At 45.4% G+C, this 27563-nt stretch overlaps 1 protein-coding gene across 11 annotated transcripts in view; it reads right to left on the reverse strand.

Annotated features, from left to right (window-relative positions):
* Positions 1–343: 343 nt before the first annotated feature.
* Positions 344–27563, reverse strand: part of elavl4 (ELAV like neuron-specific RNA binding protein 4) — a 63045-nt gene continuing 35825 nt past the window's right edge. For 4 of the 11 annotated variants that reach the window (XM_078108460.1, XM_040184026.2, XM_078108464.1 and 1 more), the window contains exons 4-8: positions 21648–21751; positions 18553–18706; positions 9595–9820; positions 5555–5593; positions 344–2693 (exon numbers count right to left, since the gene is read on the reverse strand). In XM_078108460.1, the coding sequence (XP_077964586.1) occupies positions 2366–2693; positions 5555–5593; positions 9595–9820; positions 18553–18706; positions 21648–21751 (851 nt within the window). In that variant the 3' untranslated portion in view covers positions 344–2365. Of the gene's footprint in view, positions 2694–5554; positions 5594–9594; positions 9829–18551; positions 18707–21647; positions 21752–27563 lie in introns of all 11 variants that reach the window. The other 7 variants (XM_078108459.1, XM_078108457.1, XM_078108463.1 and 4 more) reach the window with 3 other exon arrangements.

Genomic DNA, 27563 nt, shown 5'->3' on the forward strand with positions numbered 1-27563 from the left:
TTTTATATTGTAATTTTGATATATTGGTACAAAGCACGAACGTACTAAAAGTTCTCTCAGTGCAGTGGACTACTGGAAGAGCCTCCCCACTAGTCGCTTTGTTCCCTTTTGCTCAGAAACGCCCCCTCCCTGTACCAGAATCACGCAAATACACAGACGATGAAACAAATAAATACACTGATAAATTAATTAACCAATTAATAAATATATAATAAATACAAATAAATAGAAAAATAAATAGTTTAAAAAATAAGTAAGTAAACGGATAAACGAATACAGTTATATTCTAAGCTTTTGTTCGGTTTCTTTTGCCGCGGTAGCTAACTGAAAGTTAATCCAAATCTTTTTCTTTTTTTTTTCTCCACAAGCAACGTGACAACAATTGAACAGTTTCCTCACAAGTTTTTCTAAGTAACTGAACCACCACTTCATAATAAGTTGTCATATGAAAAAGACAAGCTCAAACAAAATAACAGTGACAACTCATATAGTACAGTAGATATTGTAAAACAAATGTAGACTATGTATATATATATCATCTATTTGTACACAGCAAATAAAGACACAGTTGTCATAGATCCTTTTTCAGGAAACAAATATCTAGACTAACGGAACTAGCTAATCATCATTTAGTTTTGACAAACGTTTCACGCTCAGCAAGTAACCTAAAAGTCAGCAAGCCAAAAAAAAAAAAAATACAAAATCAAAATTTGTTCAGTGATTCTTACAAGGCCCAAATTCGTTCATCTGGTTACTCAGCAGAGATAGTCTCACCAGATTTTTGGGCCAACAATAAACAAATATTAAACAAGGAACAGCAGCTCAATTCAATGCCAACATCAAAGTTTTTTTTTCTTTAAACAACACATAGAACAACAAACTTGGATATTTAAGATATGTGAATAATGTAGTATAGCACCTACTGTTGATCGCTAAAAGGAAGTTCTTTTCAAATGTAAGTTCACAAACGCAGAGCGAAGAAAATGATATAGATAATGTATAGTATGCTCTCTAAATGGATAGATGTGTATATATCTATTTACTGATATCCCATATTAACTGATGACAAACAGGAAAAGAAGTGGACAAAGGGTCTTCTTGCTTTGGGCTCTGGACTATAAGGATGGTTGGGCCTTTGGAAAGACCCCTCTTCCTTCCCTTTTGGGTATCGCTGTTGAATAATTACGCACTAGTACATATGTGAAAAATTACCAAAATCACCTGCCTCAGTTTGCATCCCTTCCATCTACAAAATCACTGCCAACTTGGATTTCCCAAAAAACAAACAACCTTTGAGCCTATAAAGTACCACGGCAGAACGACGAGACAAGGTGGTGCCCCCTCCCTCCCGCCCCGGCCCCCCCTAGTTAGCCAGTCAAAATATTTTTCTCTTTTTTCAAATCCAGATTCTTGTAAAAATTCTTCAATAATTCTTATTTTAATTATCATTTATAAAAATAGATCTTCTTTCTCTTATCTTTTTCTAAACGCATTTTTTTTTTTCAAGCAAAGAGATCTTCTCTTTGGCAACAGTGTTATTTTTTTTTCTTAAATTACTGAACGTGTCATCAGGAAAGCTAACCCATCCCCTCCCTCGCCCAATCTCCCTGAACCACTGTGAGGAAAGACATTATGTTTTGTTTGCGATACAAAACAAAAACAATGTTAGAAATTCTATTTTTTTTTTTCTACATCAGAGTTTCTGGGATTGTTGAATCCCATCTTTAATAGATAAGGGGAACTTTTTGATACACACTAAAAATGAATGAATGGTTCACCAATTTAAAAAAGAGCCCCCTCCCTTTTACCGACGGGGAGGTATATAATACTAACGACAGTGGATCCGGATTTACAAAAGAAAATCAAATCCTGAATCAAGACAGAGAAAAGGTTTCAATCTAAAAAGGACATTCTCTTCTCTGAAATAAGGGGAAATACGGGGAGTTGCTACTGTTTACACAGAAGAGAGAAATTATTTGAACAACCACAACAAACAGAAAGAATATACAACAAAGAGAAGCCTGCATTATCACAGGAGCTTCCAAAAAACTCAACATTTTCATCGCTTCATTTTGTAATACATAGGCAACATTGGCTTATAGGTCCAAAGTTATAATATAAGCCATTTCTAGTTCAATTTGTTTGATGGTTTGTCGGTTGCTTTGTGTTCCGGTTGGAGTTTGGGTTTGCTGTGTTGGATGGCTGTAGGAGGGTGGTAGTGGTAGTGACTGAAGGGGCTAAGGGACGGGTGGAGATGGGCGAGGGTGGTGGTGGGGGAGGGAGGGAGGGAGAGTGGGGGGTGGGGATCGGGGGGCAATTTGGGAGCAGACAAAGTCGCGGGGCTACTGCTTCTATCTGTCAAAGTTCAGGACTTGTGTGTCTTGTTGGTCTTGAAGGAGACTTGCAAGACGCGGTCGCCCAACCTGTAGCCGTTGAGACTGGCGATGGCCATGGCCGCCTCGTCGTAATTCGTCATGGTGACGAAGCCGAAGCCTTTGCACTTGTTGGTGTTGAAGTCGCGGATCACCTTGACGTTGTTGACGGCGCCGAAGGGCCCGAACAGCTGCCAGAGCACGCTCTCATCCGAATCTGGTGACAGGTTGTACACGAAGATGCACCAACCGGTGCCCGTGTGCCCGGGGATGTTCATGCCCACCAGGCTGGTCATGCTGTCAATGGTGATGGGGGAGAACCTGAGAGGAGAGGGAGAGCAGAAGGGGAGAGGGAGAAAAGAGGTTACGGTGTACGGTTGAACACAATGTTTGCATCCAGGAGATGAAGGGGCCATAAACTGGTGAAAAACTAAATCCCCAGCAAGATGAGACAAATATCTAAACACAAGCCCCCACCCCCCCCCCCCCCCAACTGAAATAAAAAGGCTGCCGCTTAACTTTCTGATAAGCTTCCGTCTAGAGCGATAATATACAATAAGCTTCATCCTTTTAAATCTTTAAAGGATTTGGCTCAAACCACAGAAGCTGATATCCAAGCTAAATACACAGCGTCGGATAGATTGCACATGCGCGGATGTCTATTGTACACGTGTGTTCATGTCTAAATGCACAAGTTTGTGTGCGTGTGTCTGCATAGCTACTCCCAAGTAAACCCCTTGATTCTAAGCGGAATGTAAGGAATGACGGCAGTGCGGAGCGGCACTTCCGCTTAAGCAGATGCAGATGAAGGTTCTCTCTTTGTGCCTGTGAGTGGCTCCTTTAAGGGCTAAATTGCAGGAAGTTGTTGAATTAAACCGTTTCTAGAAATCTATCAAAGATCGTGCACCAGCCCGCTAAATCTCTTCTCATTCGCCTAATAATCTCCTCCTTTTTCTTGTGATGCAAGAGATTTGAATCCTCTCAGTTGACTTCACTTAATTGCCTTTCCGCTCAAAGGGAAGGGAAAGGAGGGGAAAAAAGTCCCCACTTTTAAATAAAAGGTAAATGAGATAAAAGGGATCATTTCTTATGCCACCTCTCCCCATGAAACGACTATGGGCATTATTGGGTGTGCTTTAATTGAGATTTCCGCTTTGCTGCAGCTGTCTCGGAGAAGGCTGCTTTCTTAACCAAGAAGAAGAAGAAGAGGGAGCAAACTAAATGGAAAATAGAACCACTTTACAGCCCAGTGGCGTTAAGGTACAAAGTGTATTCCTCTGACTTCTCTCGCAGTCTGCAGGGCGTTCTGCTCTGTTCTATTCCAGAGCTGGTGGCACTGATCGATAGCGCTGCTTTCTGCTCAGGGGCCCCCACCCCTTCTCGCTCTCTCCAGCGACTACGCACGGCGGGCAATCACCGCGACCTTCCTGCGTGACTTTGGTCATGCAGAGTTTGCTTCTGGCCATTGTAGTTGCCTTGGATGCAAATAAAAGCACCTAGAGGGGTAGATTCTTGTTGCTCTTTGGATACTTTTTATTGAGATTATATGTTTTATATTGTATAAACGTATGATAAGATGGAAATAGCTTATAGTAGCGTGTACTAGATGTAAGACTGAGGGACAGGGATGTTTCCATATTCATCAAAGGGTCGCTGCAGCTGCAAACTGTACGACAAAAGGTTCCCAATCCTTTGTAAAAATGTCCTCCATTGTGGAGAGTCTTGACTGGGTTCAGCACGCCGAGGCATGGTCTGACACGCTTGTCTGCGTTCAAGCCCCTCCTGCTGGGCTCGGAAACAGAAGCTGAAGTATGCGGGGAGGTTTGTGTGGCGGGTTGGAGGCGAGAATGTGGAGACGCGCTTGCCGGTGTCTGTGCGCACACTTGTGTCTGTAAATGTGCATGAGAGCGTTACCATCAGAGCGGGGGACCAAACGCTAACCAATGTCACAGACGAGACCAGGGGTTGCATAGCAACAGTGTAGCTGACCAGATATCTAGTCTGTCCTTTTTTTTTTTTTTTTAAAGCAAACCATCTCCAGCTCTTAACAGCTTTCTTCTCTTTCCTTTCAAATAATAACCACAGATCAGTGAAAAGCACTCCTGGGTTGATGGCATGCTTTGCAATCAGGACGACTCAACTAGACACTATTTTCACCCTGATGAAATTATAAAGTGAGGCCACGGTGCCTACTGGGCTTATAACAGCTTTTCAAGGGAACTTGCTAAGGGAAAAAGTTCCCTCGTGATGAATCTTCATCTCTGTTTGAGTTGCTAAACTGCCTTCGGATGGTGTCCCCTGTGCTCGCAACATGCAGGATGCCACGGTGCCCACATGAAACATCCATCACCACAGTTCCACCACAGCTCAGGGTTACGCAAGACCTACGGTAGCGGGAAAGCAAAATGAAACAGGGAGGCAAAAAGGAAGGAAATTGAGCAGAGCAGTGCCGAGCAAAGCTGGAGCTGTCTGCAGTGAAACAGCGTTTCCTGTTTCCAGCAGGGATCCAGGTTCATCCAGCCTCATCCCGTGTCCTCGCTGAACACCACCTCATGCCAGCTAGTAACGCCGAGAAATGAAGGCAATAGGTCATTTTGTAATGGCTGCTCAGATGTGCATCTGTTTCACAGAGGATTGTGTAAATACTTGATAGTGGATGTAAAGGGGTTTTCATTCTAATGCTGTATTGGGGTAATTGGGGTAAAGTGATGAATTGAGAAATTACTTAAAATTATTTATCAAGACTTTTCTGAAGCTTCTGAAGCAGTAGCTGTAGCGTGACAATGAGGCAGGAGAACCTGAATCCGGTAGAAAGAAATCACACCTAGAAATTAAGAGTATTACACCAGAGAACAAAATCCATTCAATACACAGAAACCAGCACTCGTCATAATCAAAACAAAGCAAATTCATCACCACTGACAACAAAGACTGATTTTCTTTCTTTTTTACTGATTGGTAGGGTTTTAAAACCAACTCAAGCTTACGAGAAAAGAAACCCAAACAAATCAAAAGAACCAAAAATGCAGTTGACCGAGAACAAATTGTCAAACGCAAAGTGACTGCAAAAATACAAGAAAATGTAAACTAATGAGAATAAATATAAAGAACAGAAAAAAAGGATATTGAAAAAATCATTGAGTCAACATGGACATCTGGCATTGGGTGAAGTTTTTAATTACCTCTTTACGCCATAGGCCATATTAAGCAAATTGTCCAGCCTGTAAAGAGAAGGAGGGTTCTGGGGTTAATGGCGGGCAGATGGTCGACTCACTCAATGGAACTAATGTTAAGTCCCCATAGGAACTGCATGGTCCTCCTCACTCAAGAACAAACAAACCCATCTATAGTTGGCCCATTACACTGAGGAGCCCCACCAGAAAACGCTATCTTCCGCTAATGAAGCTACGGCGGCATCGGTGTGCTCGGCTGCCTCACAGGCTGCGGCATAGTCCTGCACCCGATGACGTCACTGCAGGTGTGACGGGTTGACTGTTCAATACAATACTACAGCCACGGACACTTCAGTGTTGTTGTCGCACTCGGCGCGCTAATGGCGCGGCACGGGGAGGCTATGCTAGCGTGCTAGGCTAGCCATAGTGCCATGCCCGGGCAAATCGTGGCTTTACTGTACATGCAGAAATTGCATGTGGGTTTCCATTCAATAACGCCACACCACGTTGATGGTTCGGCAGAAGAGAAAATATGATTTCCATCTACGGTCTTTAATTTGGGTTGACTCCATTGAGAGAACACCTGAGATGACCGGAAACCATCTCTTCTGTCAGTGTAATGGTTTGGCATTTGAATGATGGTGAGCGAGAGAGGTGACTAGTATAAGTATGCGTTCTATGAAGTGGACCAACAAAAACACAACTGAACATTGAACTAGCCATGAAATGGTGAATGTCCGTCTGGTGGTGGGGGGGGGTCAACCTGTTAAGTGCAAACGAGTCAGGTGGAATGGCTCTGTGTTATTTGGAGGGCGTCCTATGTCTAAAAGGGGTTAGGTTTTGGGAAATGCTGTAGTTTCATTACAACTTGGCCTGTAAGTGAGAGCCAGTCAGCCAGAGAGCATTCTGTTTGAGAGATGGTGTTTGTGTTTGTGTGTGTGTGTGTGTGTGTGTGTGTGTACTGCAGAGACCTGTGGGCTGAATGAAATATGGAAGCCTCTTGGATGGATGCAGTCTGCTTGGTGCCTCGATGACCTTCATTCCTCTCTTGGGTCGGGCCTGTCTCATGTCTTATTAACTCCTCTGGCCTAATGGACAGGGTCCACGGCTTATTGAGCAACAGCTGCGCCAGCGACGCCTTGTTCCTCTTGTCTCTGACTTTGCTTCGCCTACGCAGGTTGTTTCTCCTTCTCTCTTTCAGTCAAGCACTTGCTTTCTTTAACCTCTAACCCTAACCCCAAACTGCTTGCTATATGGTGTCAACAATTGAATATTCTATTAGAACTACTCGATTATTGCACCATTCAAAAGCAATATTATTATTTATTTATTATTGAATTGCAATTAAGAAAGTAATGAGTTTTTGAAGGCTATTATTAATAGGTTGTAAAATAACAATCACAAAAATGTTTTGATCATTTTAAATCTAATTTACATTGCATGTAAGTAATAACAGATAAGTAATCTTCTAATCGGGTCCAATTAAACCCCGGGATGCCAGGTAATTGTAGTTAAGTATCTTATAAATTGGAAACGTTGCAGAACTTTGCAGGATGAGGACTGAAGAGCACTGTTATAGTGTATGTGTGCACTGTGCATGTGTGTCTCTCTCTCTACCTGTTCCTCTCGCACAGGCATGAAAGCACACTGATGTGCGCCAGCTCTTTACAAAGATTTATCCAAACAATGGAGCTTTTGTGCTCTCTCTCTCTCTCAATGCTTGTTAATGAAGGAATGGGTGTTTATGTCTTCTCTCTTAGTTTTTTGTTTTAAACAAAAATGTGTTCAATTGGCTCCTGCCCTGGATATAATAAGGCTAATTTGCTAATTAGCGCCATTGGTTACCGACAGAGGACTGGAGACGAGCCGGGATCCGGGGCTTCGGAGTACGAGCGCATAGATACAATATGTGATGTAGTCGCACAAGCTTGATACAGTTGTGACTCTATTTGTGTTACGTAGTATCTGCCTTTTTAAAACATCCTAATGTTACATTACTCACTTTAGATTTAATTTAGTCTCTTTTTAAGGGAAGAAACAATAGCGCAGGGTTATTAGATCGAGCACCTTTCCAACTTCTACAGCGTTGAGGTTTCTGGTGGAGGACGTTGGAGCACGGAGACACAGTGCAGAAGTGTCCTGTGGTTGTGAGTTGTGATGAGAAGCGACAGCTCTCCTGTGGAGCCTGTAAATTGGCTTGGCGTATCACAGACACACAGCCACGCTACATCGCTCAGGTGTCACACCAGGGAAGCCACTCCAGAAGAAAAATACCTTCCAAGCGCTGACTTTGATAGAGAGTAAACAGCACGAGCGGCTTAGTGTTATTGAAAGAGAGAGGAAATTGTATAAGCACACATTCTCTCTCCACACGGTAATATCATACAATCAGCCCGTTGTGTTTTGGTGAGGTTAAAGGTGACACAACCTCAAGAAAGTAAGCCCAACTGTAAATATTAATATTAATATATATATACATATTTATACATATGTTTGTTAGTGAGTGGCTGAAAATGCGCAGTGAGGATGCGATATGTTCAGTGCTTCACAGCCATTGCGTGCTTGTTGTGCAGGTAAATGACCTGAGCAAAAAACATTTTTTACAGGACAGCTTCAAGATATTTTGGCATTGCTGGTTTTATTTAGTCTTTTCATTAAATTTAATGTGGTCTCACCTAAATAACTTTAATTTAGCACATACTATGTTTTGTAAATCCTGCAAAAAGTTTGACAAACAATTACAATATTATTATCAAAAAGTCCTGTTTTTTTGCCCAGGATTCTCAGGGAATGTTGTGAGAATTGTTGACATGGTGATGGCATTATGATGAAATGAGGGGAAATACGTAGTTGTGAACCCCACAGTCTCTTGTGAGCGGTTCCTCTCGGAGCGCTCACAGGACCTGATCTATTGACACCTGCTCCAGGTGCACAGCGCACACCTGCTGTTCAAAAGGGGGGAAGCCGCTGCTGAAATAAATGTTCCCAGGAGAAAAGTTGCATCACTGACGTCGCTGTGACTCACGCGCTCTCTGTGCCGGTGTAACGTCCCCCCTTCGAACATCGTAAATTGCGCTTGGTTCAAAGGATTTTTACAAATCGGGCCTTTTGTTTTAGAAAACGGACGTGTTTCCTTTTATTAAACTAATTTCTTGCTACATCGACCAAAAACAATTGCTGTTGAGTGTGAGACTGGCGACATTCAATTTCCTCACATGAAATAGGAATCCACTTGGCCACTTAATTATAACAAACAAATAGGATGTTCAGACGTATTTTAAATGTTAATTACGCCATGAGTTGGATGACATAACTCATGATCTGATATCATGATATCAAGCTGAAGAATATTATTTCCTTTGCTTAATGCTTAACTTGGACCTGGAGATCTTCTTATTCTACAGCATAATATGTTGATACAGTACTTTGATTCAATGCATTGTTTCATCATGTCTGCCACAGAGCTGGGAAGTAGGAGGAGCAGCTTCTTGGAAGTATATTTCCTACTGTTAAAAGGCTCCCAGTCCAACAGTGTTATAGCTTAATTTTGGAGCCATTTAAATTATTGCGGGGTAATAATATTTAGTATTAACTATAACAAAACTAAATATTTAATCTAGAAATGCTACAAATGTAACAAAAAGCAGCATGGTAGTTAACTTGGTAGACATAGTTAACTTGACATAGTTTTAACATGTTTAATCCAGATGTTTTCAATGATTAAAAATGTTTAATAATAATTCATCCATCCGTCTCGTGCCTGTAGGCGTGCGTCACTTGACATTTTTTATGGACAAAACGGACGGGACTTTTACTTCTGGAACCGGGCGCAGCGTAAATGCCTCCTCCCACTTTACAACTCACCAACGAGCAACGGAATCCAGTCCCGTTAAGGTTTGGAGGCGGTCACCGGATAAACATCAGAAAACCGTCCCCCTCTGCATTACGCACCTCAGGAACCATGCACCCAGTATACAGCACCACCACCCTGAATCCTACCCCACCTGCTCCTACACGATCCTTCGCACGGCCCCCGCCACAGCACTCACCTGAACCTCTGCGCCTGGTGGTGGAGGGGGCCGGGGTATCGGCGACTGGGGGACTGGTAGAGCTGTGACAGGAGGGCTTGGCTGGTCTTCTGGCTGGGGTTGTTGGCGAACTTGACCGTGATGGGCTCGGCGGCGCCTGTCGGCTTCTGTCCGTTCAGGCCCTTGATGGCCTCCTCGGCCTCTATCCTCTTGTCAAAGCGGATGAAGCCCACGCCTCGGGAGCCACCTGCGGGGCCAGCAGATCAAAAACAAACACGGGCCCCTTTTACTTTACAGGGTTGAGACACAACATCGCAAAGTAGGAGACTTTGTTTTGTTTTGTTTTTTAACCTACAGAAAAAAAGAGGAAAAGCAACACACACACACACCAGTCATAGACTGCATGTGAGGCTGTATTGTGTCTTTGGTCCCGAGTCCTGTTAAAGGCACACAGTCCATTCTTCCTCCATGCCAGCTCCAGTCCCAGCCAGCCACACACACACTCCCTCCAAGCATTGTTCTCGGTGACATTTGAGCCGTTTCCTTGGAGATATTTCTTTTTTGACTGCCACCTGAGAGGAGCATTAAGCGACTGTGCTCCACGGGCGGTACTTATTGGCGCGAGCGGATGCTCTGTGTGCGTTACCGACTGTATGTACGCTAAATGTACGTATGTGCGCACGTGCGCACTGCCATCCGTTAATGGATGCGGCTCCTTGTTTTAATGAGGCTGCCTGGATGGCCCAAAGGACGCTCGCCCAGTGACAGCAGCACTCTGCCGAAGAGACTATTTGCATAATACTGTGTGTGCACACAGGCATGTCTGCGTGACGGGGACTGAATAAAAGGGGATTTTTGTGTTTGAGCATTATTGTGTGCAGTCTCTTTCTCACATATAAAAACCCTCCTTATTGTTATTCCACATTTTTTCGTACATGGCAGCCCTCTCCGCGGCTCTTTTTTTTTTTTTTTAATACTTCCTGTTGGAATGTCTCATGGCGCTCGCTCCCTTGAATTCTTATTTGAAGGAGCACCTCGACCGTCTCCCTGCCCCTTTTTGTTCTTTTCCTCTCTGCAGGACACAGGCAGCACAAGGTTACTTACTTTCCAGCCAGGCGTTGAAACAAAAAGACACTCTTTAATAGACTTGGTTGAAGCTTACTATTTTTTTACTTTACACATTCAGGGGAAAGCTGTAGTGATCAATGTCTTCCTGCAGCAGTCAAGTACTTTAAAGTGTGACAGCGACAACAATCTACACTGATTCACTCTGCTCGGCACAAACCTAAACAAAAGCATTTGCCTTCCACCTGCTGGAAGATCTCAATAGCATTCAGTGTAAATTATTATTCTTGATTTATTTATTTATTTTTCCATCTATCCGCCTCCTTCTCCCCTGACTGGCCTTCACATTTTTCCCTTTCCTAACTTCTGTTACTGTGCCAACTCTGTACCTGAGCATTTTAATTAGTTTGTCAGAGGCAGAAAAAAATAACAATTCTAATGGGATCCACAACCGATACTCTTTTGTTTGTTACGGCAGTTGTCGCGCATGTGCCGCGGGCGAGGTAATGCGGAGGTCACTGCTGCGTCTTATGGGAGAGCTTGTAAAAATGCAATAAGCATTTCTGCTCATCCAACCCCTGAGCTTCACCTTGATACCTTGGATTTCACAATCACCTCCTGCTGCAAGTCACACAGCACCTCCAAGAGGCTTGCTCAAGGGCACCTCAGCGGTAGTTAAGGAAGAGGAGTGCACCACTCGTCCACTCCCTCCGCTGAGGGCCGTCTTCGTCCTTTAATCCTCACACTTGTTTGGCATTGAGCTGCTCCTAAGCCAGTTCTGGCAGGAGGGCCTCTGGACAACTGTTCGGCATACAGATGGAGGCACGGCGCACGACACACACACACGCGCGCACACACACACACTTAAGTGATGACTTGAAGAGGGCCTGTTGAGAATGAAGTGTGAAAAGAGTAACAGAAGAGTTCGTGATCATTTGAAATTCTCCGTGACCGGTTGTGAATGTGGGAGAGATTTATTATCTCCGTGTGTTGTTGTTTAAGTGTCCAATAGCAGCTCTTGTCCTTGAGTTTGTAGGACGGCATTGTAGGGAGGTGAGGTGCTAGTTGACCCAATCGCCCCATCATTTGTGCATTATTATCCCCTTCTCTAAGATTTGAATGTCGAATAAGCGTGAGGCCCCAACAATGACGCCAGCTTCAGGTAGTGAAATACAGCGTAGGACGCAGAGTGGTGAAGTCGGCCCTCGGCCACGGTTGAAGGTTGTGCTGTGTTTGTGTAACACTCCTTGTTAGCACCTTTCAGGATCGCTGGAGAGGAGGAAAAGATCAATGTGAGGGGAAAAATATCTAATGGTGGACTGAAACGGGATCCGACACACACATGTAGGTGTATGAGGTGTGTGATAATGTGAAAGCAACCAGCATCATTGATTTGAACCATCCACTGCTTTCTTTTCCATTGAAATTTGCTATGTGTTCCTTGCTTGGTTTTCTGAACCAGCTTGTAAAAATGTGTTAATAAAAATAACGGTATGCTTATTGTTTTAAGCCCTTTTATAGGGGGGGCTTTTAATAATGTGAGGCAGTAGAATATACAATGTTGGATTTAAAATTAAGTTTAAATGAATTTTCCTTTTGATTCTAAAAATGAATCTACTGACTGACTGACTTTTTACTAAGATGTTTAAATTTGTAAAATGGGCGTAGACCTCCTTTAAACCGATCTGCTGTCAGTAGGTCTTAAGATGGCTCATAAATCCATAGTTACATTTTTTTTTGTTGAGTGGAGCCATTCCACTACATGTTTATAAGTAATTACAGCAGCAGAACAGAGTATGTGGGATAAACTACAAAGCCTGTGTTTGGTTCTGAATGACCCGGTCAGCCAGTACGTCTGGTGCGGCTCATCGTTCCCGATAAAGGCACAACAATGGAGGTCTATGGCCACACGAGCAACACTGTGATCGATGAACGGTTGCTTTCGTTCTTCTCACGGAAAAGAGAAACCAGCCGCGGATGAAATAGATGCACTACCTTTAAATGAGTGTAGTCTGGATTCATGAAGCAGATTATTCAAAGTGTATTATTAATGTTGTAAACCCCGAAGTAGAGATCCCTGTTAAACAGAAAAACAAACTCTCAATCTACGACGCATGTCGCCACCGGGAGCCCAACCCAGCGAGTGTTCCTTCAACCGGCCCCAGACGCCTCGGCTACTTATCAACCGCCATACAGGCGACATTAGAGCACAATGTACTTACTGAGGAACAGCCAGCGTCTCCCCCCCCTCCCTCCTCCTCCCCCCTCTCCTCCACAGTAATCAACAGCGGCTTATGTAACTCTCTCTACCTGTGCTTATCTCTCCCTAACACACACCGGCGAGCACATAGGCTGCCTTATTAATAACACGCTACCTCGATCTGGGGAGCGGGGGGGGGGGAGGGAGGGGAGAGAGGAGGGGGAGTGTTGGGGGCGGGGCCGAGCGCGAGGCAGGGATGGAAAAGGGAAAAGTAGGAGTAGAGGATTACGGGAGGAAAGGACAAAAGGAGAGCAGGCGATGGAGGAGAATGGGACGAGGTGACGGTGAAAGGACGACGACCACGATGAAAGGAATCAGCGCCTTTCTATTTCTCTAAAAACCTATTATCATTTCCCCAAAACGCTGTCTGAGCGACCGAGATAAATGACTACTCTTCTGAGCGGAGAGTCGGGGAAAAACCTGGCTGCCGCGTAACAAAGGACCCACGTTCCGTTTCCTTCTCCAACGCAAACAGCTTCATGCCGCCGAACGTTTTCACGTTGTCCGTCCTCTTTCTCTTCATCTCTTACTCGAGAAGCCATATTGTGCCAACTGTATCAAATGATGAACACTTGCCTTCTCCGAAAGAAGAAACAAATTGTGTCACTGCTATCGACTAATAATGAAAAAAAAAATGAAAAAAAGAAGCCATGTCCTTGTTTGAAGTAACACGAGTGTTCCTGGGTGCAGATGGCGTTGGAATAAGCAGCGAGAGGAGCGGCGAATGGACTTTGAAGAGTGGAGGTGCCCCGTGCTTTAGCCTCCGTCAGAGCGCAGCTTCAACCATCTGCCACGTGTGCGCATGTATCAATGTGCATCTCTAAAAACCTGGTTCTGTGTGCATGTTAGCCCCCACAGAAGCACTTGCACTGAGGTTATTTGGTAGAGAACTAAGGGCAGGGCGACAATGATAACAGACAGACAAGGCCGCAGCCGTCCCTCCTGGAATGTGCAACTCTGCACGTGTTACCTTGACCGCTGTGCTCCCGGGGAACAGGGACACGATGAGGCGTCAGTCTGAAGGGGAACATCCGTTATCCAAGTCAAGGGAGGAGGGAACACACCAAGCCAACAGAGGAGAGGTGATTCATTTGACATGAAATGGAATTGTGCAAAGACAAAACAAAGAACTAGACTGTAAAGCCGGGCAGTCTAGTGAGGAGACGTCTGTGGCTCCACTGAACCCGGGCAGCGCCGCGCTGTGGCATTTCCCTGACCTTGTAATCCACGATGTTTCGGTATTTCTCTACCCAGCACAGCAATGAACGGCACAAAGACGGAGGAAGCAGCAAGAGGAGCCTGTTTGCAGTGTTACACATTTGTGGATTTTTGGGCCGGTTCTTTGGCAGATTTCACCAGGAAGGGAAAACTAAATGGCTCAGAATAAAACAAACCATCCTGATTCAACACATTTCAACCAAAAGTCCCATTCCACTCGGTGTGGCCAGCAGATAATTGAAAGGCTTTTACTTTTAACTACGACCAACATTGCTTTCAGACTCTATGTAATCTTGTCCCTTGAGTTGATGAAAAACAGTATAGCCGAGTAAATCTGGGGCAACGCGGGTGTCCAATCCGCAGAATACAGCAGTTACAGGCGGCTATGAACGCACGTGGAAGCTGATTGATTCCATCTCTCTCTTTCCTTCTCTAATAATACCACATTACAAGCAGATAACAGCTGTGTGTGCTTCCTGGTTTCCTCCCCGAGTTATCTGGCAAAGGTGGCGTTTCCGTTGTGCTAAACTGAAATAGCTTCGGTCAAATTTGACAGAAGTGTCGGAGAGCAAGTCATTTCCACGCAATTTTGTCAGTGGGGCCACTATTGCTGCACTTGAACATCATAACAACAATTTCAAGCACTCAACAGAGTCAGTAACTGCACACAACAGTTCCTGTGAAGTCTAAATAGAACGTGCAATGTCATTCACTCCCCTCCGATTTCCAATACTCCCTTAAACATAAATTCTACTTTAAAAAGCACACTATGTGCTTCTGACGGCATTTTTAATGCTGCAATGTGCAGCAAACATTATCCTACTCCTTGTCTCGGCCAAAGCGGGTGTTGACACAACCACAACATGGCAAGAAATAACACCAAAGTGCCTGCAAAGCTTTCAAATATGGAAGGCTCATGCCAGCAAAAGTAGCTGAACCTTAATTTAACGCTATTTTGATCCGGAACAAATCACACAACTGCTTTATGCCAAATCATTATTCATTCAGTGAGCAAAACACGCTTGTTATTAGTAACACTGGCAATCACAGTCTTGACACATGCGTCTTGTTGCCATGGGAATCTTTCCCAGTGCTACCTTCCATCCCACATCAAGAGAGCTCGGCATCAGCCAACCCTGTTGCACGCGAAGCAGCGATTTGTGGAAGCCAAAGTACGTGGATCGATTGTGCTCGTGCATTGATCAGGTAAGCATTGACCTCTGCCCGCATGCAGGTTTGGGATGAAGGACTGGGAAGAGCGGAGCGTCGATCCAAACCCGTCTCCAATATCATGTCTGTTTCAAATTTGAGGCTCGCTTAAACCAGCAGTCAAAGCCCAAGATCACGGCCGGGCTGCCGTCCCTGGAGGTCGGGAGGGGGGGAATCCAGTCCGGTGCCATTTGCACTGATAAAAGAGACAACATATGCTTATCCGTCTAGAAGGAATCAATAGACTGGGCCGGGGAGAGAGGAGGGCGAGAGATATCCTTGTCAAGTCAATGTCGTGCTCGAGTCTCTGGGGCAATTCTTAGTGGATTTTTGTTTCTGCTGCTTCTGACTGCGAATGGTGTCCAAAAAAAGCGATGTTTCTGAAGTTTCTTCTTGTCTTTAGGAACAGAAGAGTGACTGCAGGGTGCATCCTGTTGACGAGGAGGTCATTTTAGAGAACAGACTTCGTGTTCCCAATTTAGCACAGCTGGGGATCATCGGCCCATCTGCTGATGGTCACTGGAGAACATCGGCTCCTCCAACAACTTCATGGAGCATGGCGGCTTCTATGCATTTTCTCCCTGTGCATCCCTTGTCTCTACTGCTCTATTTCTGTGGGAAATGTTCGGGTGTGTCTTCAGTCTCTAAGTAGAAACATTGAATAGTTCAGTAAATTGGATTTCAGGCTCTGTTTAGGTTCCTAATGTAATAAGCGACGGGAAACTGGTGAGTAACTGATGACCTGTGACACGACTTCGCCACTGCACGATAATGACGTCGTAACACAACAAATACTGGACGCCGCACAAGTTTTTGGACCACAAACCAGTCTGTGTCTCCCTCCTTATCAGTCTTTTTCCTGCCTCTCCTTTGTTGTTCTGTACTTACATTTTTGGCAGTCACAGGAGGGTTTCAATTTGCAGCCCATTTCAATCTTAATGGCAGCGAGTGGGTGGCTGGGTGTGTGTGTCTGTGTGTGTGCATGTGTGTGTGTATGCGCAGCGAGTGCGTATTGTTGTACTGTAACCGAGGGAAGAAAAAGGCGAGTCGATGATGTCTGCAGACTTCTCTCCGGGCCCTTCGAAAGTCCTCCGTGTTTTTAATCACCGGCAACTCTTTCATCTAATTGATCATTACCATTTCTCCTAGTGATCCTCAACCCTCTGCTAACACCTTGCACAACATATATCATTATTATCATCTTTGCGTATGTGTATTTCAGCTTTAAACGGGTAGGGTGATAGTGAGGACAGCAATTAGTCCATCTGAGGGTGTGTGTGGGCTCAGTGTGAAAACAAGGTATAAAAGAACTGACCAGCGATAAATCCAAGGCCTGCGTGCTACAAGAGAGAGAAAAAACTGGATGTGTGGAGATGGTCGCTGGAGTTCAAACTTTTTAGGCCAGCTGACATCACATACTGCTGTGCTCTATTGAGAGGGCTGTCGTCTGGCACCAAAGGCCACCTGTAGCACTTTTCAATGGCGCCGTTAGACAAAAGACGTTGGGGTGGAAGTTGTTGAGTAGTTGAAATAAATTTAGCCAAACGGGAGTTGTGGCATCAAACCAGTGGCACTGTGCTGTACAAGGAACTGGGTTTCACTCACAAATGACTTGATAGTGTCTCAGATATGTAACCTGGTAGTCTAGAATATATCGTTGTGAATAGTTTATTTCGCTGTCGCACCAATTTGTCGAATCTCAGGAGCAGAGAAGGCAAAAATAAACTAAACTCAAGAATAATTCCTAAATATGACGCTTTTCCTTTGATCTGGCTGCACATTTTACTCCCAGCCTTGAAAGTAAAACCAAAAAAAAAGCTGTCACTGACCTTGTGCTCGTCAGGAATGAACACAATGAATCATTCAGGTTCTTAAGGCACCCTAACCCTGAACCCAACCTCCTATATGGCGAATGCATGGAAACCGTAAGCTTCCGTTGTCCGTGATGTGCGTTCATTCCATTTGTCCTGGTGGCACTTTATGGCCGCTCGTAAAGACGGATCTGCTGGAGAGGTGCTCACTTCATCCACACGTGCTGACGAGATTAGGAATAGCCATTTCTATTCCTGCTCACTCACTTTTGCTTTTTCCTTCCTTTTCCCTCATTTCCCCTCCTTCCCACCTTGCTGCTCATCTACGCCCTCTTTTAATGCTTTTCCTTCCACCCCCCCCCCTTCTCGTTTCCCTCCTCTCTTTGTTTTCCTTTCCTCCGCTTTCCCCTCTACTCTCTTCCCCCTCCCCCCCTCCTCCTCCTCCTCCTCCCCCTCCTGTCTCAGTGTGTACAGACAGGCGTGCACTTCACCGCCAGCAGTGATTTATTCTGCTTAGGCAAATGAGTGTGGCTGACAGCATGCTGCTCCCTCTCTGTTTCATCAGTACACATTGCACATAACACTGGAGCAGGTTGCAGCCTGTAGGCACGCACCAACCCTGAAATGGATCTAAGAGACACGCTGGAGGGGTTCTCCTGCAATAAAATGGACTGATGTGATTCATTTCGGTGTTTTGGATGTAGTGGAATGTGTAATTGAGCATGCATATTGCTCAGCTTGTGCCCCTCGTGTAATCACTGTTTTCACGACGGCGCTCTGAGTCGCGGGTGGGGGGCCGTGGTCATAAAATCTGCTAACGGGGTCACGCACTCACTAGTCGACGCTTGGTGGCCAAGAGGCCTGGGCGCTGTGGTTGTAGACATGTTGTAAAGGTAATATAGTACCAGTACCAGGTATGTGGATTTTTACCAGAGATATCCTTTGTCGTCATACTTCTGCATTCCTGCACAATATCACAATGTGTTAACGTACGCACACTGCAAATGTTTTCAGTGTGTCATTTTCTTGTCAAATGTCATGCCTTTCATGCTCATTGGGTTATTAGCTTACAGTCTTTTTATGCAAACGTGAAGGAAGGTCAATGTGTTGACTCCGTGAAGTCAACACATTGACTGTGGATATGCATGACACACGGAGCTACAAGTGAATCTCGCACTTGAGATACTTTTTACAGTTTCAGAGGCAGATGGACATGAGAAGTGTCACTTCCAGCTGCCATCTTTGTTGCCTGAAGAAAATATGTTGCCCTTTGGAGCAAGAGGAAGAAATAATATAGTCTTTACTGTCCATTTTAAAAGATATCCAGTACACAGAGTACAAGTGTGTGTGCGCCTGGCTGATCACGTGAGTCCGTGTGAAAGTGTGAAGAGAGAGGAGGCGCTGCCCCATGGATACCTGTGACCTGGTCGACGAGGATGCGGGAGGTGATGATGCGTCCGTACTGGGAGAAGAGCTGCTCCAGCTCCTTCTGAGTCATAGTCTTGGGCAGGCCGCTCACGTACAGATTGGCATCACGGATGGAGGCTGAGCTGGGTCGTGCATATGACACCTGTGGGCAAAGACGCAAAGTCAGAGGCTTGTTTAAATAAATTAGAACTCCAGGACTTTATAAGTGATTCACTTCCTGGTGAGGGCTACATCTAAACCAGATTATAGCATGACAGGTACAAGGATTTGGGATGTGTGTGTTTTGGATGTGCAGGGGTGCGGGTCATTAGATCCACAGGGAGGAAAATACGGTGCTTTCTTAGCACACCTTGCTGTGGGGATTATCCTTGTCAAGGAAAGATTTAGCTGCTCAGAACACAGGAGAGATAACACAAGTCATTTGTTGGGCGAGGCAGAGGAAACTTTGTGGGCTTGAGTAGAAACAGCAGGTGTTTTACTTTGAAAGGACTGCTCTGGTAGCCGGGAGTAGAAACAGCAGGTGTTTTACAGCAGGTGTTTTACTTTGAAAGGACTGCTCTGGTAGCCTGGGGAAAGGGATTAATTGTATTAGGACCCTGACCAAAAAGTCTCCTCATTCACCCAATTGATTCAACCATACAGAGTCAAAGAGGGGGGGGTGTAGTGGTTCATATACTGTCTTTACAGATGGCTTTTAGCAGTTGCTTTACACACTAGCAATGATTCTAATAGTAAGTAACCAAAAGCCTTTGAGATTTGAACCGAGTGCCCCGACATCTTGCAAGTGCTTCGCAGTTCCGTTGCATTAAGCAAAACATACAGTAAGAGTAAAAGCTCAACATATTCCCTACTGCAGCGCATCGGCACTGCATTTCTCAAACATTACAACTGGGACCAAATCCTTTACCGCTGTGTCCCTTCTGACTTTCCTAACCTCCAGTGTGCTGTGGAAGCACACAGACACACTGTACAAAAACCAACACAAGCAAATCCAATCCGTTGCAGTTTTGCCCTTGGCGAACACTCGGCTGGGCGGCGATCTCACCGAGGGAGTAAAATGACTCGTGTTGCCACTCACCCACACAAGTTCCCTCATCGCCGCACGCTACTGCTCCTCCACAGTTCCACACTCATCCACGTGCACGTGTCCATGATCATACTCGCACACTGATGATGAAAGTCTCCTCTAATGCTGATAACTGGTCACATTGTGTGCGGCTCCCAGCGGCATTTCTCCACCAGTCAACTCTCACTTGTCAAATGTTGTCAGCGATCGTGCGTCACGCGAAGACGCGATTTTGGTTCGAGCGAAAGTTGCCCAAATCCCATTACTGCCGCCGCTGAGTGGAGCAGCTTTTCCTCGCACTGCTTTCATTACCTCTGACATAAGCCACCCAATAAGGTTGAAGTAAGGCAAATATTGTGGATGTGCAGTCGGAATCCTCGAGCGGCATGGAAATCCTGCCGCACTCTTAACGCCGGGGGACTGGGATTGGGAACATCTGGCTCTCCCCATGTCTCGCTTTCCTTTCACACGTGCCTTCTCTTTGGCCTCTGCTCACCTCCCCTGTCTCCCTCATCCTCCCTGCATCCCTCCTTTGCTCGCCTGGATCTTTTCCTTCTGCTTCCTTCCTGCGCGCCGCCGCTTTTCGACTCCTCTTTTTCTGTGCCGCTCTCGCTCATTTTCTCTCCTTGTCAGCCAACTCCAGATGTCTAATCCATCAACACCTACTCAAGCTGTGAGCGCTATTGTGTACAAGTGTGGTGCAGTGTGGCGCCGCACGACTACGAAACAGGGGTATGTGTGTGTGTGTGTGTGCGCGCGCGCAGGAAAAGTTTTGAAAAAGTGCGTGTGATTTATGTGCACGCATGTCACCGTGCGCTCCTCTCACCCTTGGCATGCTGCTTCCCTTCACACCTCAGAGGGAAAGCGGCATCGCAGCCTTCGCTGACTAAATCTGAGGTGTCATGGCGGAGGAAACCGCAGCGGGCGAAAAAAAACCCAGCTCAAAGACGCTACGTAGACGCACACCGCCCGAGGACACGTGAATCTCCGGGCCAAGTGTTTCCTCTCAAGTGTGGTGGCACAGAGTGGGGAAAGGGTGTGACATGAAAGAGCGCCAAGCTTAATTTTTTTTTAGAATTACTGTGCTGCCTTTTAATTTACCTTGTTACCCCTGAGGGGGGGTGAGAGGGGGGTGTTCAGTCTGATGTGGTGGTGGGAAAGCGAGAAGAGTGTAGCGGGAGCGAGGAAATGAAGTGTGAATGTGCGCCGGAGCGAGAGGTGCAGAGCCGTCTTCTGTCATTAGGAAGATCTCCCTTTATCTGAGGAACAACTTGAGGCAACGTGAGGGAAGATCTGTGAAGTCTGCTTGCTGCACTCGATGGAGACCTCGTGAATTCCCACTAGATGAACCACCTTTAACATGTTGCACTGTATATGTGTGACACACACGAGCAAAGGGTCTTTTGGGTCATAGAGACACTTGTAATAGAGATGTTCACACCTGTATCCACTAATGCAACACATGCGGAGCAACAGGTTCCTTTTTTTTACCCTTTGCGGTGTAAATCAGGCAGCGTACATTGTTTGGGGATTCTCACAGGGATTGCCTATGCGCAACTACGAGATAATCCCATTCGAATAGATCAAATCAGATTAGATTAGATCAGATGACAGAAAGCGAGAATCCAGGGATTAGCGCAGAGCAACAGATTACGGCCCAGTTTAAACAGGAGCCGAAGGGACAATAGTAGAGGATGTAAGAGAGCAGAAAACAGTATGAAATTGCTTGTAACTGTTTCAAATTTAATGTAAAAAACATGTTAAACATTTGAATGTATCTTTGAGGTCTTTTTTCACTTTTTGAGGCTCAGGCTAATCCCATATTTCCCTCAAACTCATGTTACAGTAACCGAATCACTGTCTCAGGGTGCTTGACCGTTGCAACTTATAAAATCTTATGATTTGATCAATCATCAAACAACTCATTTTTAGATTTCGCAGTAATGCTTTTCAAATACTAGCTGTGAATGTTTAATGAGAGCAACTCTGATGTGTTACATTTAGAGGCGTCCGTTACCTTGATCGTTTTGGTCTGAAGTCTGAGTCCATTTAGCGTGTTGATGGCTTTCTCTGCGTCCTTTGGATCGATGTAGTTGACAAAACCGTAGCCCAGACTCTGTCCTGAAATGACAGAAAAGAGGAAAGCAAAACTTTGAATTTCTTTTTCTCCTTTGTTTTGTTTTTTCACTGACAGCAAGACATCTTAATTTATACTCATCATCCAGACTACAGGCTCTGAGGGGAGACAGACACCCCTCATTATTAGAAGAGATAAACACATTGTGGTTTTAAATGTGAAATGCGGTACCAGATTTTATGTCTAACTAACTGTATCCTGTCCATCTGAAACTTTGTTGTTGTTTGTTTTTGCAATTGTTGGTACGCTCTTCAAAGAATATATGCATCTACTGCTTTGATGACTCCGCATTTTGTCTGTCACCATCTTGGTTTATTTCAGACAGAAGTGAGACAAGAGATTGAAGCTACAGACATTTTCAAGTGAAAAAAACAGACTGTAAAACGCTGTTGGAGTGAGCTGTCAATCATGAGGTAGCCACGCCCTGCCACATACACCGCTTATAGTCTATTTTTTTTAAATGGCACCATCATTTACTAAATGAATTAAAAATCACGCTGTCACGCAAAATACATTTTTAAATGTTTACCACAGTATTAAATGAACTGCCTCATTAACTGACTTCAATACAATCACACTTATATTTGCAACCCCCTGCTGGCCATTAGCAGGAATGCAGGTTTAAAGCATCCGCATCACTCTTCGGTCCTGAAAGTTGCTGCGCGGTAGTGAAAGAAAAATAAGTTACATTTAGACTACTGATTAATAAATATGACGATGTGATTGGATGAGCAGTTTGATGCCTTTGTTCCTCCTGATACTGAAAATGATTCTAAGGTCTTGTACCCGTCCATGGTCACCCACTAGAGTATCATACATCTTTTCCATAACAATCTTCTGCAACATCCCTTCATCACTACTGACAAGATCACCGTGACCCCTGCCTGGAGCGCCGAGCGTCTCGGTGACACTTTCGTCAACCAATGTGGCGCCTGCTCAGTTGCCACAGCACAGCGGGTTTGCGCAACACGTGCCGGTGAGACTGCATGCCAGCATTCGAGGAACCCCGTTCATTTCTCACTATGCAATCATATCATGCAAGACATAATCCAGGGCAAATAAAAAAAAAAACATCTGCACTTGATATTTCAAGTCACGATAATAACCTCACGAATAGGGAATGTGGTGACTCTGATCTCACTCCTCTTTATTGGTTGCTTGTTATATCTCGGACCTTAAGGCAGTTTACTCTAGTGATGCATTTTTTTAAATGCCCAATAAAGAGGTGCCAACAATTAAATGCTTAAAATATGTCGTAAATTAGCATTCAACCTTTTGTGAATTCTGAGTGAAAAATTCAACCTGGGCCCGAAAATCTGAGTATCACTGAGCGTACAAACAACTTGAACAACATGTTTGTCTCCGCATCTGTACAAAAAAAGAGAAAAAACACCACCCCCGTTTCCCTCTAAGCTTAAATTGTCTTTGATAGCAGACTCCCTGTGAGTGTGAAGCGGGCTTGACATCTCGCCGTGTCCCCCCCCCCCCCCCCCGACAGATCGAGCCTTTCAACAGGCGCAGGACTTTAAGCAGACGCCTGGAGCCATCGGGGGCCTTCAGTCGGCCACTCTTCAACAAACAGCCCCGATGCCACACACGAGCGCAGAGAGGATCCCAGTCAGTTTGAGAGGAGCGGCGTGCGCACACGTTCACGCTAATGGGAACAGACAGCGGTTAGTCAGACAAAGTGAATCACAAAATATGGAGCATGGCTGTTTCACAAAATAAATACATTTGGGCTATGGATATCACGGCACAGAAGAGCTCAGCTGCGAGCCGTGGAAGGGCCAGGAGGGACTTGTAGTCCTAACATCAAACAGCTGATGATTTTCCCTTCTCTCCTCCCTCTTCTCCTCTGGATTAACTGTGGATTATCAGACGCTCTTTATTGTTAATTAAAAACCTGCCATCCTGGAGAGACCACTGCTATTTTTACCTAACACTCCTCTCCTCCTCCTCCTCCTCCATCATGACTCTCGGCTGACTTCAGGTGTTAAGTTCGGCAGTTTAAATATACCGCACAGAATCATTATTTGTGGCCTGTCGTCTTTGTCAAGTCAATACACAAAAGAGGCCGAGTACAACAAAGAGAACACGTGGCAAAATGAATTAAGGGAACCTTTTCAAGTGAAATAATGCACATAGCTTTATTTTTCCATTAGACAGAGATAAGCCGTAAGCGGTGTATTCTAAATTACCCTGTAGTGTAAAGTAAGTCTAATAATTCAAACTGCAACTTTTAATAGGCGCATGGATTCAATTTAAACCGCCGCGCAATTTCAGAAGGGCGCGACGGCTGAGAGCCCGGCGCTCGTAACGCTCCTCTTCTGCCCCTTCGCCACCCACTTTCCCGTCACCTTCCTCACCCCGCTCCCTCATCTTCAACAAGAAATGTGAGGTTTCGACAAGCGCGGCCACCAGAGGGTCAGCTGACAATGAAGTGTGCTGGCGAAGAGCCCTCATGCGGGGCAATCGAGATGGGCTGGCTGGTGCTTGATGGTACCGAGACACTTGGCTCTCATGGAGTGGTCCAGGCAGCCAAATGGGGCCAAACTTGCAGCCATGGACGCTGATGCTGTGTGGGGGGTGAGGGAGGGGGTCGAGTGTCAATTTTAAAAAAATATATATTATATATAATGTCTTTTGCGTTTTGAGCCTGTATGCCATGTGCATGCAGAGCTTTGGCTGGTATTTGGTGTATCTGCCCGCCCCCCCCCGCCCCCACTCTCGTTTTCACTCCCTCTTTGGCGAGCGGCAGAGGGCCTCAAGGCTCGAGGAAAGAGGGTGTGATCGAGGCCCGCTGGCTGGCGGCTGTCTCCCGGGTGAGCGGCGAGATGAGGGGAGACGGGAGGGAGGCGTGAGGGAGGCATCTGCCCGCGGCATCGGCAAAGCTCCGGCTTCCACCGGCGACCGGCAGCAGGGATCCAGCGGCTGGCTGCATGGCTGTCTGGATTTTACACGGATGGGTGCGGAACGCCAACGCACCGCGCAGATGTACACACACACACACGCACGCTTGCACACCTGCACATGCTCGCAAGTGAACCTGTAATCACTCAATCGCAGAGGCGCACACACAAACAAACACGACGGCATTAAAGTTAAACGGAGCGACTGAAAGCGTCACCGTGCGCGTGTTTTAGTTCCTTCCAGTAGGAGGACGAATCCACCACAACACTCCTCCAACAGGATGAGCATTCGGTGCCTCCGTTCTGGCTCAACACACGGGGGATAAGCACAGTTCCGAGGCCAATGGTTCAGCGTCATTTAACGTAGCATGGCGCCTTGTTGGAGCATAAGATGATTCCACACAAGGCAAAAGGTTGAAGGAATGCTGCTGTGCAGAAATGAAATATGTGTAATGGGTGTCACAGGTTTAGATTATACAAAAAGATGGTTTAAGGACTACTGGTATTTTATGATTACAGAAAAAAACGCTATAGCATTTTAGGCAATACATAAAAGCTGTTAAAAATGCATTGATAAATAGCCTAATGGGGTTGAAGCAAACTGAAAAAACATGACTTGTGCTGATCAATTAGCTTAATGGATACATTAACTTATATACTTTAATTGTCAATTAAAACCGAGAACCCAAATGATGCATTGCTCTACATAATGGCCTTTTAATGAGGTTAGATATTCATTTGCCTTTGATTCGTCAGCTACTTACAGCGCCGGTTGTGCAAATTCCAAAACATTTGTAACAACTTAAGAAAAATGCTAAGCAGCAATGCAAAAAGGCTTCTTAATGAAAATGATGTAACTTTAATAATGCCAGAGGTGCTCTAATGAAGCAGTCCCAAAATGAGGTTTGTGCGGCGACGGCGTCACTAACACACTAAACCACATGAAGCAGGGCGAGTGAGGCGACCCGCCTCCCCTCTTTTGCAAAACCTTTGTATATGACATGAATTGAATGGGGAGATCTTTCAGTGGTAAAATCTCTGCTTTTTCCCCCTGCGAGTTGCTCCTTGGTGAGTTGCCGACGTGTTATGACTACGCAATTATTAGTTTCGTGTGGAGCAGCAGGTTGCCCAACGGGTGAGATGAGAACATGAGTGTGCTTCGAGGGGGTGTCCGCTATGCCGGCCCCACGGGCATCTAATCTTTCATTTCCCACTTATGTGCGCGGACACACACGTATACAAACACACCCAAAAAGTCAGAATTCACCCACATATGCAAAATGATATACAGGTAGATAAATGTATGTATGGCTACACTGAATACACAGGCGGATAATAAGGTAAAAACAGTATTAATGTGCAACATTGTGAGACGCAGAGTGAGGTAACGATTTTACGCTGTAAGGCACAGACTCCAGTTGCATATTGCCTGTCATTATTGTGCCTTTTTTGATGTATTCAGTGACTAAGAGCCCTGTACGGCAGACATGAAAGCATCTTCTCCTCCTGCTATCATCAGTCAAGGCTCATACAACACATTATAGACTGTTTGATGTAGAGTGGTAGCCACCAAATGCAGCACATGCAGGCTGCATGAAACCTTTTATTTCAGTATTAACTGTCCAGCAAGTGTGTTGCTATTATCAAAAAGTTCATTTGGAATGCTGTAACTAGATTGTCAACATAACATTTGACTTACATGGTGGTGTAGTTTATATATTTCCATAAACACATTTTGTAGTGGATGCTGCCCATCGAATTGATAACGGGGAACCCTTTGTGCTACGCAATGCATAGTAATATTACAGTAGAATAAATTCATTTAAGCGAGACATATGGAAACTGTTGAGAAAGCCGATCACATTCTCTCATTAACGACGTGCTGATGTTGCTGAATTGCAAAAAATGTCTATAGCGGTCTGTGGTCATCCAGAGCTCTACGTTAGTCTCTATAAATCATCGACAAAGTGCATAGAAGATAACGCTGCTGCCGTATTTATACGTGGTTTACGTTATTTGGAATTTTAGAAATGGAGGCGGCCATGGGAGGACAGAAGCATCAAAAGGGGGAGTTGCGGCTTTCAGAGTTCCCCAGAGCTTTGAGTCGGTGACGTTAACACACCTTGAGAGGACCGGCCTCCTCTGTCCACAAAGAGGCAAATCCGTTTGGTCAGTCTTGAATCCTGCGACATTTTAAGTTGAGGCAGCGGGTACAAAATAAATGTGCCACACTCATTGCTTCCATCCTCAGATTTGCTCCTGCTATTTTTGATGGGCAAATGCTCCCCGATGGAAGAGGCGCCCTGTCACCAACGTCATGGACGTCGATGGACACTTTACTTACCTTAAAAGAGGGTCAACTACATAGGAAACGGGGAAAGGGAGTTGAGTGAGTCTGCAAAAAAAACGAACAAAAAGAGCACAAAAGACTACAGCACCTGAACTATCAGCAGTTACGGCTGGAGCACATCATGTGGCATGTATTAAGCCCGTTTTTAAATAAGTAAATTCATAAACATAGCCACGTCCCCCGCACGCATGCATCTACTGTAGATCCCTCTCCCACTCACTCATTCAACACATCTTCCCTTCCTGGGTTGCCAAGGTAGCAGCCACTGTTGCAGTCAGGAGGCTCCCACTCTCGGTTCCCAAGGCCCCGCTTCCAACAACACACACGCACACACTTGCCCACGTAGAAGTTCAGGGACGCGCACACGTAAAAACCACCCCCTCTTGGTGGCTCCCTGAGCCTCGGGGGGGCCAGCGGACTGCAGCCTGCAGTGAGTGGGTTGGCTGGCCGTCTGCGCGGTTGAGATATCGAAGGCGAGCTGACGGACGGAGAAGCCCCTCGGGGGCTCGGGTAACCCCGTTACGTCAGGGCGGCGGT

The sequence above is a fragment of the Gasterosteus aculeatus genome, chromosome 8, assembly GCF_964276395.1.
Source record: "Gasterosteus aculeatus chromosome 8, fGasAcu3.hap1.1, whole genome shotgun sequence".
In the NCBI taxonomy this organism is placed as follows: Eukaryota; Metazoa; Chordata; class Actinopteri; order Perciformes; family Gasterosteidae; genus Gasterosteus; species Gasterosteus aculeatus.